This window comes from Microtus oregoni, unplaced genomic scaffold (assembly GCF_018167655.1).
Source record: "Microtus oregoni isolate MIOR12 unplaced genomic scaffold, Mior012 000014F_ref0000157, whole genome shotgun sequence".
NCBI classification, from domain to species: Eukaryota; Metazoa; Chordata; class Mammalia; order Rodentia; family Cricetidae; genus Microtus; species Microtus oregoni.
Genome location: NW_024543073.1, coordinates 1,922,038 through 1,937,572, shown reverse-complemented (window position 1 = coordinate 1,937,572; position 15,535 = coordinate 1,922,038). Strand labels below are relative to the sequence as shown.

General features: G+C 41.6%; 1 protein-coding gene across 3 annotated transcripts; it reads left to right on the top strand.

The window, feature by feature from the left end:
• Positions 1-4,113: 4,113 nt before the first annotated feature.
• On the top strand, positions 4,114-15,112 carry Mocs2 (molybdenum cofactor synthesis 2). Of its 3 annotated transcripts, none has more exons than XM_041663671.1 (6): positions 4,114-4,217; positions 5,101-5,222; positions 9,661-9,788; positions 10,580-10,730; positions 11,754-11,877; positions 13,979-15,112. In XM_041663671.1, exons 1-6 carry the CDS (start codon positions 4,200-4,202, stop codon positions 14,045-14,047), a joined length of 612 nt encoding a protein of 203 aa, XP_041519605.1. In that variant the 5' UTR covers positions 4,114-4,199; the 3' UTR covers positions 14,048-15,112. The 3 variants fall into 3 exon arrangements, with proteins under 3 accessions (XP_041519605.1, XP_041519607.1, XP_041519606.1); XM_041663672.1 differs by lacking the exon at positions 4,114-4,217 and adding an exon at positions 6,299-6,443; XM_041663673.1 differs by lacking the exons at positions 10,580-10,730; positions 11,754-11,877; positions 13,979-15,112 and adding an exon at positions 6,299-6,443.
• The last annotated feature ends 423 nt before the right edge of the window (positions 15,113-15,535 follow it).

Sequence of the window (15,535 nt, the reverse complement as noted above, 5' to 3'; positions counted from 1 at the left end):
GCAGTGCAGATTTCACCCTACGGGGTGTCGAGGTCGAATGACCTTTTCATAGGGGTTGCTTAAGACCATTGGAAAACACAGAAGTTTATATTATAATTCATAACAATAGCAAAATTAAAGTTATGGACCAGCAATGAAATAATTTTTATGGTTGGGGATCACTACAACATGAGTAACTGTATTAAAGGGTCACAGCATTACAAAAGTTGAGAACCACTGGTCTAGAACAATAAATGACTAAAGCGATATGTCATTTGTATTTTAATAAGTAAAGTTTGCCTGAAGTTCAGAGAGTAAAACAGCTGCACTGATCAGTCTTTAAGACCAGGCAGTGGTGACACACATTCAATCCCAGTAGCCACACTAGCTTGCCTTAGAAAATGGGCGGTAGTGGTGCACACCTTTTATCCCAGCACTTGCCATCTTTTTGGGATGACTTCTGCTGCAATTCTAGCCACAGCAGGTTCACACGTTCCAGGGTAGAGGCTTGAGGATTAGAAATGTTAGGTAGGAGGAACAGAGATAAGAAAGAAACACAGAGACAAGGAATAGTAACAGGAAGGCAATTCAGGGCCTCCTGCACACTGAGTTCTGAGTGCTGAGTTCACCCATGTTTAATTTTCCATACATTTTTATACTCCAATACAGAAAAGGGGATGGCAAAAGGCTACTTTAACATTATATAAAGGACAACCAGAACAATTACTTGCCCCAGTACTTTGAGACATCAAGTCTTATTTCTTGAGAAAAGAATTCACTTGTTTAGTCAGTGAACCCATTCTAGACCAAGTATCCTGAAAGCAGCCACTCCCTAGGCCAAATCTCCTATTTCAAAAGACGGAGAAGTGCGATTGAATTCTCTGACCTTTGGTCAGGATGGAGTGGAGCTATCTCCAGGGGCCACCTTAACGTCCAAAACACCAAGCAACCACACCCTAGGTCAGGGTGTGTTTGCCTGAAGTAGTCTTCAAGGACTTTGCATAAGCTCAAACTCTCTGACCTTCAGACAAGGTGGAATAGGCTCACAGTTTTGGGCCTCCACTTACTAGAGAGGGGTATAAGACGGGAGGAGACAGCTGTTACACACAGTCTCATTCTAGATTTCTGGAAACAGGATCACTATTTCAGACTGAGCCATTAGTTGGCTGTTTTGCTTTTCTGACCTTCAGATTGAACCCCAATTTCTGTCTCTGGGTGTTTATTAATCATGCTACAGTTGACTCTGATTCTTACCGTGGTTTTCTTATTTAATGTTTGTTTCTCAAATAGTATCAGTATTTCCTTTAGAATTTCATTTCTACTTTGTGGTTCTGCATTATTCTTACCTGTAAATCTTTACATTTATGTATTCGTGTGTATGTGCGGGTGTGTGTGAGCTCACGTGAGCTGTAAGCAGTAAGTGAAGACCAGAGGACAACCTGCATTCGTCAGTTCTCTGCTTCTATGGGGTCTGCGAACCAGCGAAAGTCGTCAGGCTCAGCGATAAGAATTTTAGTCACTGAGCCATCCCATCACCGTGCTTTTGTCTTATTCCTGACGTATTCTTAACATAAGTTTGAGTTCTTGTTACACAGCAACAATGTGTACTAGTAATGGTGGAAAGTATTAAACAATTTTATTTGGACAGGGAATGCAGTTACCTCTGTATTCAAAGATCGTTAGAAACTCTAGTGAATTTAAGTCCCTCCCCCAAGAACCTCTAACTGCCAGGTTCTACCCACAAAATACTCTAACTGCAGGACCCTGACCCCACCCAAGATACTCTATCCTGGTTGCTTCTGTTTCTGTTTCTCAGCTGAGCCAAGGGAGCCACCTTCCTGTTTCTCTCCTCCCAATAAATCTGTGGGAGGTGTGTTATGCAGAGTGACTTTGGAGAGCTCCTTGGTTCTCAGCTGCCAGGATATCTCTCCATCCTCACTGTAATGCTTACAATGTCCTGTCAGACATTTCTGAGAAATCTTATTTTTGGAAAAGGAAATGCACACTTTGAAAATCCTTTCCCAAGATCAAGTTATCTTTATGAAATCTTCACAGAGCCCATTGTGAAGAACATAAATATGCCTACATTTCTAGAATCATAGAATTTAGCCTTTTAAAAAAATTTGGAAATAAAATAGAAGTGTCTTTATCTGAACTCATGTTCTTATTTTTAACTAAATGCCATTTCTATAGTACAGGGAGAAAATGGTGGTTCTAGATATTATTTATAATAAATTCTAACTTAAGCAAATAATAATCATGCTACTAAAGAGGTTTTGCTGTTTTTAATTAATTTATTATACTCCATTCTGATCACCCACTTATGCAATTAATGGGTTTTTAATTAAGATATCATCAAGTCTTTGGCATAACATGAAAATATCCTGGTGTTAGTCTTGCTTTAAATCCAGAGCTTAGAGATAGGGCTGTATGCCTTTTATTCATTTGGAAATGAAGGAAAAAATAAATACAAACTCAAAGTATAAGAGGCCAAAGAAACATGAAAAGTCATCTCACTAATAACTCAGAAATGAAACAGCAAGATTCTCAACATTAAACAGCGACAAACCAGTTTTTATTCTAGCTCTTAAAAGATTTATTTAAATTTTATTTTTCAGGCCTGTGGATTGTGGTTTTAAGCCAAACTACATCCCCAGCCCTAAGAATCTTGTAAAATAAGAGGCATCAATATGAAAACTATAGAGAAACTTAATGATTTTTAATTACATACTTCAATTTTTGGCTATTTTCATTAATGTTTTCAAAATAAATGATAGTATTTTGATGTCAGGAACACTTTAGAGTGTAATCATGGTCTCACAATCGGCTTTTATATATTTAAATGGATTAAAACTTTAACACGCTTTGTTTTTACAATTAATTTATTATGGAGCTATTTATTTTAGTCACATTCTTTAATGAAATCTTTCCCAAAGAAGGGTTTTTTGTCGTTAATATTTTATTTTTTTTTAATGTGCGTGGGTGTTTTTCCAGCATGTCTGAGCACCCCCTGTGCACCTGGAATCTTGTGAGCCAGAAGACAGCATCAGATCCCCCTGAACTAGCATTCCGGGGGGTTGAAAGCTTCCACGTGGATACTGGGAGTTAAACCTGGGTCCTCTGGAAGAGTAGCCAGTGCCTTTAACCTCTGACTCAGTTCTGAGGCTACCCGAGAAAGTTTTTAGTAAGGGTTCTTCTTGGGTAATTTTCGAGCCCCTTCCCACCAAGAATAATAGGGTCTGGCCTATATGTGTTCCAGTTCGGTAGCATAATCACATTAAACCATGATTTATTTTTTAGCCTTTTGTAGATATTGCCGTCATTGGACGCCACTCAGGATCCTTGGGTGACTGTCATAGTTTTCTTGTTTTTCCAACACGATGTGGGCATAAACCTTCAACCTTAGTGTTTCACAACTTTACCAAACTATATGTTGATGTAAACCATAAATCTTATTCTGCCTCCAGTATTTCTTTTCCTTCATCGAACTGTAAACACCCACCTTACCAACTACTTTCCTCTTGGGAATTTATTACCCAATTTTATACTACTATTGCTTGACACAGAAACATGAAATGCCCCTTCCTACCATATTTTTTTACTATTTTGGCAAGTTTATTTGGGACAAGAATCTCCTCGGTGAGACTTCTCACAGCAAGTGACTCTGACACACCCCTTTCCACTGTCATCAAGATTTTTTTCCCCTAGAATTACACTTGGAACACAGTTACCGTTTAACCTTGACGAGTGTTTAGTCTTCTCTCAGGACTGCGTGCCCAGCCAGGGCCACTGAAATCCACGTACCCCTGTGACAGCTATGGCAGAGGCTTGCGACTAGGAAGTCTGGATCGAGTCGCTGACTCAAAAACTTCTGAGCGCCCAGAACACTGAAGTGTCAGTCAGGTATGGTCCCCAGGCTGGGAGAAGAACCCGAATCCCACCCTGGATGGAGATGGAGGGTCGCAGAGGAGAAGGAATGGAGATGGAAGGCCGCAATGCGGGAATACCAGCTGACCTGCAGATAAGAGACACAAAGGCAAAGGGAACTGCAGCAGAGAACTTTTGTGAAATCAGGAAGGGGAGGGGGCGGGGCGGGGCGGGGCGGGGCGGAGTGTGCGCACGCACTGGTCCGGAGCTAGAGGAGCATCTGACTGCGCATGCGCCTTGAGTCAGCCGGCGTGCCTCTGAGGTCGTAAACCAGCTCTCTGTCATGCAGCGGGATGATTCCACGGTGCCAGGTAAGCGTTTTCTGCGTGCGAGAGCTAGTCTGGGCTCGGGGCTCCACCACAGTCCCGGCCCTGCTCGGGAGGCCCTGCCTCCCCACTCCGTCCCTGCTCCGGGCCTTGTGCCTGCAGCTCACCGAAAATCAAGTTCCGTTCCCGGACTCTGGTGTCCAGGTCCTGGCCTGCAGGACCGATTCCCTGCTGAAGGCACCTAGACTTTGTTTTCCTGTCATTCCTCATGGATTCATTTCGATAGAGAAAATTGCTTTTTTTTTTTTTAAATAAAACGCGAGGAAATGTGCGACCTACCTCTTTTGGATTGACAGGCATTGGATAATTCGCAGACTCCATAATTGCGTAGAGACTTAAGTGGTATTGAGTGACAAGTGAGCTGTTTTGCATGGTCAGGTTCCTTAGTTCCCAGGCTGACTGCACAGGTTTGGCCTAGGCAGTACCTGTTTATCCTGTAATTCAAGACCATTTGCTTTGCTGGATGCCAAGTTTTGTGTGTTGTGTAACTTAACCGAAATGTCGACCCGAATCAAAGGTCATTTGACCACCGTGAAATCAAAGCTGGACCTTTGCTGATTGAGTTATTTAGTTTACTTATGTAATTCACCCCTTGCTCCAGTGAACCTGCGTTCACTGCTTTATGATTTATGGAAGAATCAATGCTATGTCAGTTGAAGTCACACTTAACCATGTTTTCTAAGGAAAGAAACTAAGATTTAATGGTGCCACACAAGCTTGTGACAGGTTTAAAAAGTATGAAGAAATCAGAGCTGGGTTTAAAGCGTTTGCCTCGAATATGAATCTGTGGATATGTTGAAGTTTTACGAGCAGCTACATTGGGAAACTTCCCAGTGCGAGCCATTTAAAGCATCTCTTCCTGTTTCAGATTGAAGTGTTGTATTTTGCAAAAAGTGCTGAAATAACTGGAGTTCGTTCGGAGACCATTTCTGTGCCGCAGGAAATCAAAGCGTCGCAGCTGTGGAAGGAGATAGAGACTCTGCATCCTGGGTAGTTAAAGTTGTAGAATTCATAGAATGGACCCTTTGATGTTTATGAAATGTGTAAATTATGTGTGTGTATATGTGAGTGTGTGTGTTGTAACATAAGAATACTAGTTTTATTTTTCTTGAACTCTTAAAACTCCCATATTTAGAAATGTTTAACAACATTACAGGTAATTTTCTAAAATAACGACACAGTAAAGTGGATGCCCCTAGACTTGTTTATATAATTTACCACCATCTTTATAGCTTCTAGGGCAGAAAATGTAAGTTGTGCCTTTTGTAACCTAAGGTGAGAATTTTAAAGATGCTTTTAAAAGATGTTCATTGTAAGTGTTTCTGTCCTTTTCTTTAAAATATTTAAATTTTTCTGAGTTTTTTTTAAAGAAATATAACAAACACTACATGCTGCTGAGCTTGGCGTTTTATGAAATTTGAGAACTGTCTTCCTGGCATTTGAAAGTCTGAATGTAACTGCCATCATCTTCACCTCGAGCCCTTCTCTGATGAGATGTAGAGGGAATTTATTTGACAATGTCCCAGGAATGCCAGGAGTGCTGCTTCTGCTCTGTAGACAGGCTTGACCCAGAACTCAGTGCTGGGTACAGAAGACAACTGCCCTCCCTGTGTGCTCAGCAGGCAATACTTCCCCTGGAGTCTTTCAGATTGCTTTTACTTTCAGTGAAAATTTGGCCAAACCTTTGTGCTCTTTTACCTACTTTCAGGGACACAACTGTCCTCGTGGGAGACGTCTCAGCTAGACTATCGCTGTCTACACTTAGGCCTGAGAAAACACCATGTTCTGATTAGGAAGTTATTTTCTTTCTCGCTTTCTCTAAAGGTTTGAATATTGGCCTCGTCTAGTTTGGGGGTATTTGTTTATTTTCCTCCACCAAACACTTGACTTTTCAGCAAATAGTAACCTACCACATCTTTGTCATCAAATATGTTCTTCGAGGGCTATGCCCTCTACAGAATGAGAGTTAGATTAATACCTTTGTGAGCGATGAGTTCCTCAGTGCAGCCGAGGAGATGTGAGGCGGAGCTCACTTTGCCCCTTCTAACAGACTGTTTCTCTTTCAGACTGGCCGATGTTAGAAATCAGGTGATCCTTGCTGTTCGTCAAGAGTATGTCGAGCTTGGAGATCAGCAACTCCTGCTTCAGCCCGGAGATGAAATTGCCATTATCCCCCCAATTAGCGGAGGATAGGGCATTGGAGCCAGCTAGGTGTGTGGTGTCTCTTTTTCCTAGCTAGTCTTGTGCTGCAGGACCCTATGCATGATAGCTTGTATTTGGTTTGCTGTGTCCTTTACTGATGCAACATCAATGGGGCAGCTTCACTGATGGTAGGTAGGGTTGTACACTGTCTCCCATCTCCCATCACCTCAGTAGTGAGCGGTTTAATGTCAGGAGGATGCGTTCATTATATTTATTTTACATTTGCTTACTGAGATCTTACTATGCTTGTATTTTGACGTTGGGAAAACAATTTCAGAGAAGTTAAAAAAGAAACTCATCTTTGGGGGCTGGGGAGGTGACGCTGTCTGTAAAGCTCTCGTTTGAGTGATTTCTCAGCTGATTTTAGAACCTGCATGCTAACTTTGGGTAGTCTTGTACAATCAGAGGGAAGGGGACTCTGTATGGTGGGAAGCACACAGGTGACCTGTTGGGATTCTGTGTTATCAGAATCCAAAAGGGTGTAAAGTAGTGATTCTCAACCTGTGGGTCATGACCCCTTTGGGGGCCAAATGACCTTTTTACAGGGATCATGTATCAGATGCCCTGCATATCAGATGTTTGCATCACAGTTCATAACAGAAGTAAAATTGTCACCCCAGCACGGGGACGTGTAGTCAAGGGCCGCAGCATTGGAAAGGCTGTGAAGCTCTGGTGGAAAGGGGCCGGGCACCCCAGATGGCATGTAGAGAACGCAAGAAATCCCAGGAGTCAGGTGCCTTCTTTATTTTCTTAAAGTTGGGTAATAGGGAAACACCACTGGATTAAGACTTCATGAATTCTCAGTACTTCAGATACATCTTTAATGACTTCTCCGAGCCTTCTTTCACTTTTCTAATCAGTGAACTGGCACGGGACTTCCAATCACACTTCTTGTGCCTATAGGGTAAGGTCCTCATCCCTGGCCTCCTCAGGTTAGCGTCTCTCTTTGCTCCTGTGCTGCCAGGCATATCAAGCTCTTATTGTTCCAGAGTCTTGACATTTGCCACTCCCTTTAGCACCTACACCCTGTTCCCATTTCTTCACGGCGCCTGCCTCTTATCTCTCAGGTCTGAATTTGCAACATGATCTCCTTAGAGAGACCTTTGTGATCCCTGAGACCTGTTTCAGAAATCCATTTATTTCTAGTAAGTTATCAGTGTGGTAGGTTTGCATTCCTCGTGTGTGTGTGTGTGTGTGTGTGTTTCTGTGTGTCTGTGTCTATGTGTGAATGTACACATGCCACAGGGTGCATGTGGAGGTCAGAGTTCAACTTGTAGGAGTTGATTCTTTCCTTCCCTCGTGTATGTTCTGAGCTTGAAACTTGGTAGTTAGGCTTGAGGAGCTGCTGAGCCATCTTCCTGGACCCGTGCTTCTTTATTGGTTTTCTTGTTCTACTCATATATGAGCTCTCTGAGTCCAGGAGCCTGTGCTTTTGTTCCCTGCAGACCAGTGCCTAGGGTAGTCTCTGTCTTAGCATTTCTGTTCTTATGATAAAACACCATGACCAAAAGCAAGCTGGGAACAGAAAAGTTTATATCTGCTTAGAACTATCAGGTTGTACTCAGTGCTGAGAGAAGCCAGGACAGGAACTCAAGGCTGGAACTGAAACAGAAGCCATGGAGAACTGGGTTGCTCCTCATGTCTTGCTCATCATGCCTTGCTTTGTCCACTCTCTTAGACTTAGGATCACTAGCCTAAGGGTTCTGCCCCACCACAGTGAGCTGGGTCCTCTCACATCAATCATCAATCAAGAAAATGCCCCCAAGGCTTACCTACAGCCCATCTGGTATGGAAAGATTGAAGTTACCTCTTTACACATAACTCTAGTTTGTGTAAAGTTGACATAAAACTACCCAGCGTAGTATAAAATATGGCATTGCATATTACTGTTTGGTGAATAAATGAGATACCAAAAAAGACTTTATACAATATCTAGATTGTAGGTCACAGTCGTTACCTTCTTTCCTCCATGACTACTGGGCTTGAGCCAGACTGTGAAGGGCTCCTTGTTCCTATGGAATCATTGTCTCCTCTCTCTTCCCATGTCTTGCTTGAATAAACGAAAAGGACATTCTAGGTGTGGAGCTTGGGTTCACGGCGGTTAGTGTTGTTCTAGGTGGTGTGGACTTGGTCATATGGTGGTTGGTGGTGATCTAAGTGTAGGGCATGGGCACATAGTGGTTACAAGGAAGGCTGCTTGTTTGTCCCGGTCACCTAGAACTGAAATAATCACACAGAAACCATATACATTAAAACATTGTTTGGCCCATTAGCTCTAGCTTCTTATTGGCTACCTCTTATATTAATTTAACCCATTTCTATTAATTTGTATATCGCCATGTGGCAGTGGTTTACCAGCAAAGATTCTAACCTGTGTCTGTCTCAGGCGGAGGATCCATGCCGTCTCCCTGACTCTGCTTTCTTCCTCCCAGAATTCAGTTCCATCTCCCTGCCTAACTAAGTTCTGCCCTATCACCAGGCCCAAAGCAGTTTCTTTATTAACCAATGAAAGCAACACAAAGATCAAAGGACCTCCTACACCACATAGTGGTTAGTGATGTTCTAGGTGGTATGGGGCTTGGTTACTTGGTGGTTGGCGATATTCTAGTTGTGGGACTCTGTTATATAGTGGTTAGTGATGTTCTAGGTGGTGTGTGACTTGGCCACATAGTGGTTAGTGACTTTCTAAGTCATGTGGGACTTGGTCACATGGTGGTTGGTAATGTTCTAGGTGTGGGACTCTTTTACATAGTAGTTAGTGATGTTCTAGGTGTGGGGCTCATTTACATAGTGGTCTTCTAGGTGGTGTGAGGATTGGTTACTTGGTGGTTAGCGGTATTCTAGGTGTGGGACTTGGTTACATAGTGGTTAGTGATGTTTTGGTCTTGGGGCTCGCTTACATAGTAGTTAGTGATGACATACATACAGATGAAAGTGGTGATACCTCAATTGTATCGTATGAGAGAGAAGAACAATAATTACATTCTTAGTGTATATTGGCACATGATATGGACATGTCTAGATGATTAGGACCATGTAGAATTCCTGTAGACTAATGAGGGATAGTAATAGTTGTATTAATTTGATAGAACTTTGAACTTATCATTCAGATCAAATCCTCCTCTTCCTACCTGATAAAGAAGAAAATGGGACATGGAAACAACATGTAAGTCTTATGTGTTACTTCTGACACTCTCGCTGAAGGCTGTTGACATCTTATTTCTAGGAAAGATGTGGTTGAGGTTGAAGAGAAACCTAAAGACATAATACTGTTGACTGCAGAGAAGCTCTCAGTGGATGAAGTCTCTCAGTTGGTGATCTCCCCGCAGTGTGGTGCGGTGTCTCTCTTTGTAGGTGAGTTTGTGATTTCCTCTGCAACAGAGTAGGAACTAGTGACACTAACTTCTGTGTTAGTGTCAACAGTCAAAGGGCACAGGGTACTGAGTGGCAAACCAGGATTGCCCTTGGAATTGGACAGAAACTTTTTAATATGTATGTAGTGTATGTATGTATGTATGTATGTATGTATGTGTTTGGTTTTTTGAGACAGGGTTTTGCTGTAGCTTTGGAACCTGTCCTAGAACTAGCTCTTGTAGACCAGGCTGACCTTGAACTCACAGAGATCCATTTGCCTCTGTCTCCCAAGTGCTGGGATTAAAGGCATGCACCACCACCACTTGGCTCAGTTCTGGTTTTATCTTAGTTACTTTTTGATTAACAAGCTGTATTAAATTACAGGGATAATAAAGGCATGATAAAAAGTCAATGCTAAGAGAAAAACTTGCATTTTCCAAATATTGAGGTAAAAATGTATTTTTTGATAATACTGGGAACGCAGATATTTTTCTTTTAAGTATGAAACACTATTGGTAAGAAGAGGAACACAGTCTGTTTTGGAATAAATGCTTTCAGGGAGCTTGCTTAATTATTATTATTTCTTGACCATCTTGGAGATGGTTATTGTTCATTTTCCTAATCAGGTTTTTCCTGTAGAAAATTTAAAGTAGGTTTTAGACAAATGTACAATACTTGTTTGCAAGTTAGAAACAATCCTTTTTTAAAAAAAATATTCTGTAAATGAAGTATTTCTAGTATAGGAAAAATGTTATTTTCATTGTGTGGTTTTGTTTGTTTTGTTTTTTTAGGGACTACAAGAAATAACTTTGAAGGCAAAAAAGTCACTAGTTTAGAATATGAAGCTTATCTACCGATGGCAGAAAATGAAATCAGAAAAATTTGTCTTGACATCAGGCAGAAATGGCCAGTCAGACACATCGCGGTGTTCCATCGACTTGGGTAGGGTTTCCTTGCCTTTTGAATGTTGAATTTGGTTGCTTTTTGTCTGTCTGTTGATACTGACTGTCTCTTACTGAGAATGGAAGGCTTGTGTTTTTTCCCCTGGAGGACAGCGGAGAGGTCTCCCAGCATCTTCCTGGACTGCTTATTGGACGGCAGTTTGGGTGCCCTCGATCCCTCTTTTGCTCTAAGGAAGACCTTCAGGTCCAGGCCCGAGTGCCTGCGGGCATGCCTGCTTAAATCCTCAAGGACTTAGACAGTTGTTCTGGGCCCTGGGCTTGGCGTTATGTTGAAAGTTGGCTGTAGATCTGAAGCTGTTAAAAACAGTTTATTTTTCATACTACCAAGAATAATGGCCTTCCAGGATTTTAAAAGAAGCCAGCAGTTAAGACATCTGTCATTATTTTGTTATTAGCTATAATTTTATTACTAACTGCTAATGCTACTGGGTGTTGCCAGTTATGTTACTTAAGATTAATTGGTATGTATTATTTGTAATTATATGTTAAGTGTGTGTGGTCACTTTGGTCTTTAGATACCATCTTACCCTGTACCTTGTTTGAATTAGATGTCTGTTGAATTAGAGCAGTGGATCTCAACCTATGGGTCTAAATGACCCTTCCACAGGAGTTGCTGAAGACCATTGGAAAACAGATATTTACATTGCAATTCATGGCAGTAGCAAAGTTACAGTTATGAAGTAACAATGAAAATAATTTTATGGTTGGCAGTTACTGCAACATGAGGAACTGTATTAAAGGGTCACAGCCTTAGGAAGGTTGAGAATCACTGAATTAGAGAGAGGACTTTTTCTTCTTAGTCCCCATAAAGAAGTTTTATGGCTATATGCTAATTTCCACTGACTCTGACATGAGTGACCATTTTCTAATTAAACTAAATATTTAAATAAAAGAGAATTACAGTATAATTATAATTTATAAGCAGATTTTCCCACCCTTTCAGTGGTTTCTCTACTGTGTGAATTAGGAGATAATGGTAATTGTTTTCATCATCTTGTTAAAGTTTGGTTCCGGTGTCAGAAGCAAGCACAATCATTGCTGTGTCCTCGGCTCACAGAGCCGCGTCCCTGGAAGCCATGAGCTATGCCATCGATTCTTTGAAAGCCAAGGTGCCCATATGGAAAAAGGTAAGTGATAGAAATAGCTCATTTGTGAAGTAAGAGGACGTTCAGAATTTGGTTTCATATGCCTTGCATGCCTGCAGAATCTGGTTTTCCTTATCTGAAATGGTGCATTTATGATCTTTCTGTTTTCCAAGTTTAAGCATAAAAAATATATGCCCCAAGGAATGCGTGGTGTGGAAAAGGCCTCATGAGTGCTGGCAGATAGAATTTCTAGTCCACACTATTCCTGCAGTTCATATGGTAATCTCCTTTCAGTAAGGACTCTGTTCTACTAGAGGAAAGTGAGAATGATGTCGGCTACTTAGTCTTTGCCTAAAACAGAAATCCCTTAAGGCAGAAGAGCCTTTATCTAGTGGTTCTGTCTTAGGGTGGATAGTATGTCTGAGAAAATGTTACCGGGTGGATTAGAAGACTAATAGTGACCAGACATGGTATACATCTATATTTTCGGCACTGATAGGGACATCACAAGCTTTATTCTCTCCTAGGCTACCTAGACCTCATCCCCAATATATGCATATGTGTGTATGCAAAATAGAAGCAGTGATAGGACATTCTGTCATTTTTTCTGCCAATAAGTCAAGCTAAACAAGAATGAGGAATTCTCTGGTGAAATAGAGCATTCTGAAGGAACAGCCCTCACCGCCAAGCCAACTGCAGCAACATTGAACAGACAGTTCTGTACTTGTAAATCTTGGAAATATGTACTTACGCATCCGAGTCTAGAATTCCCTTAGCAGTGTGGCTGTTCCCAAAACCAAGGAACTAATGCCAGCTCAAAGGATCAGAAGAGCTGTACAGGGCCAGGACTATCCTCAAAAGAGTGGCTGGCCTCAGCCATTGGGAAAGATGATCAGGTGGGACCCTGAACCAGGGTCTGGGAAATTTAGTGAATGTATTTTCTGGGTAAAATGTGATCCTCTCTGTGGGCTAAAGAGTTTAGGAACTGCTCTGGGATTACAAGGCAGGGTATGTGTAAAGATCACGTGATTCTGAGAGAATAGGATAGGAGGCAAGCCTGTGCTTGGGAGAGGAGTGGAGAGCGTTCCAAATGAGGTTCAAGCCAGATGGCAAGGCTGCTTTCTTCACTGGAGCGGAGCAGACAGACATTCAAGACAGCTGATGGGGGCAGGGGCTAGCCCTGCAACTGAGCAAGAAGCAGCAGTGGGCAAGGCCCTTGGTTTATTCTTCAAGGAATAGTTGGACTTTCTATTTGCTGGTCTGTAGAGAAATGGGAACGTGGAGGTGCTCAGAGGCAATGAAGGGGAGCAGGGGCCGCAGACCTTATCCAGGAACGGACAAGGCATTAGTGGCTTGCCATGGCTTGCAGTGCACATCTTTCAGGCCAAGCATTTAAAATAGCTGCTGTGAGGAAACTGAGAGAACCCGGAAAAGGCAATTTAACAAGGTAGTGGAAATGGGGAGGGTGAGAGAAAGAGAGGACCAGAAGAGGGGAGGGGGAAGAGGAGACGTGAGAATAACAGAGATGAATTTCAGGGCAGTTGGAAGTTGAATCTGGAGTTCTCTCTCTGTAGAAGTGAAATTTGGCCAGTGTGGGAAGAGGCTATAACCTATCTTTTCCTGTTGGGTTGTCTGCGTTCCAGTCTGATTCTTTGCCTAGTTCACACTTGAAGATCACCTGAGACACAGGCAAGGGGGCCACAGGCAGGTAGAGAGCACTGCACAGAGGTCACAGCGGGCAGCGGCACTGGCCTGTGGAAAACACTTGCCAGCTTCCCACGTAACGTCAGAGCTGGTGGAAACCCAGCCCACCCCCAATCTTAGGAATGTCCAGGTCGGTGAGTTTGGAAAGAAAAAAGGATTTGAAGCTAAAGGCCTTCCGTTTTCTCATTCCTAATCTAACCGCTAGTAGATAAAAGGAGAGCAGGCACCTCGGTGGAGTTGCTTACTCTTTTCTCTAGTTGCATCGTGTGACAGCTTCTGCCTGTCATCTATGCTTGTGCTCGTGGAAGTGTCGCTTCGATTGTTAAAAGTGGTGGGTGGTGGAAGTAGACGTCCTGGTCTCTTGTCTGAATTGTCTGAGTGCATTTTATTCTCTCTTGTTAGTCCATATTGAAGACCTGTTGTGGTTCTGTTTTCTTAGGAAATATATGAAGAACCAGCATCATCTTGGAAAAGAAACAAAGAGTGCTTCTGGGCTGCTGGAGATTAGTCGCTGGATGTTTGGTGGTGCCCTAAATCTTAAATGTGGCAAACAATCTCTTAGGTGATACGAACGGAAAAATAGCAGAATGCGTGAGCGTGTGGGATGAGGGGCTGCAGGAACTAAAGGCTTGACTAAAATATGAGATAAGGTCTGCTGGACCATCCTGTGACTAATTCCCGGTTGTAGCCAGCTCTCAAGGACTGTGACCTTCCTTTTACGGTCATCTGTCCCAGGAAGACCTCCCTGTCCCATGGGCTATTGACAGCATCATTATCAGGCATGTTTTACAAAAGATCGGCAGGATCAGAAAGTCATTGTTAGTTTTGATATTATATATTTTTACATAACTTAAACGTAAAACCAAATAAATCATGATTTTAAATAGCCTAAAGTAGATTCTATTTGTTTATATTCAGTGATAATATCTAAGAAATTTTATATTATAGATTCCACTATGACTTCAGAATCTATAACTACACAGTAAACCTTTTTATATTTCATTAGTTACCAGGATCTTTATGACTGTAAAAATTAGCATAAAATTGTTGCAAAACTAACTAGCATTAAAATGGTTTGTGTTAAAATGGTATCTGATGTTTGAAAGTTGGCCCACAACTCCTTAGGGAAATTATGTGATTATTTATTAAAATAGTTTGGATAGTTTTCATAATGTTTATATGACATTAGCTTGTGTGAAGTTATTACTAAACAAATTAAATTTTCTGAAAGATTTTTATATCAGACATCCTGTTTTTGATTGGTCAAGCTGTCATTGCAGGCCGAGTACAAAAGTCCCATACAATTTGTTGTGAAAATCTTTTCAGCTTTATTGACCTATATTTGATAAGTAAAATGTATTTAAGTTCTATAATGTGGTGTTTAGATGCTTGTGTTGTGATCATCACGACCCAGATGAATAACACATCTGTCATTTCTGTAGCTTCAGTAGGGGGCGACTTCAGATGCCTTCTGAGCTCCTAAATAATTAAAATCCCAGCATAGTTGGTTGATAGACGTCATCATAGAATTAGCAGCATTTATAATAAAAATAAAGACTACCATTAAACACTAGATTGAAGCATTTTTCTTTGTTTCTTTTTTGGCTTGAGTAGCTTAGTAATTCTATTCATTATATCCAGGAAAACCACATTTTACCTAGTTAGCTCATATATTCAACAATGTTTTATAAAGCCGATCATATGACAGACTCCCACCCCTGTCCTGCATCTTTGTTATCATGAGAAGATTGTCTTTCTTGATGGCTGTGAGCAACACGATAGCCATGCATCCTCAGGGATTTCTTGGTTACTTGGTCTCTGTTCCTTAGTCCACCACTAATTATTGGGTCAGAAGGACACTTGGAAGAGAGAAAAATCTCCATCCTGCTGTGGGATGGTCTTTCTGTGAATATGTGTTGCTTCCTATAGCCAGAAAAAATAATACTAGGTGGGAAAGCCAGGTGGAGATACAGGCAGAAGGAGGATGAAGTAGAGA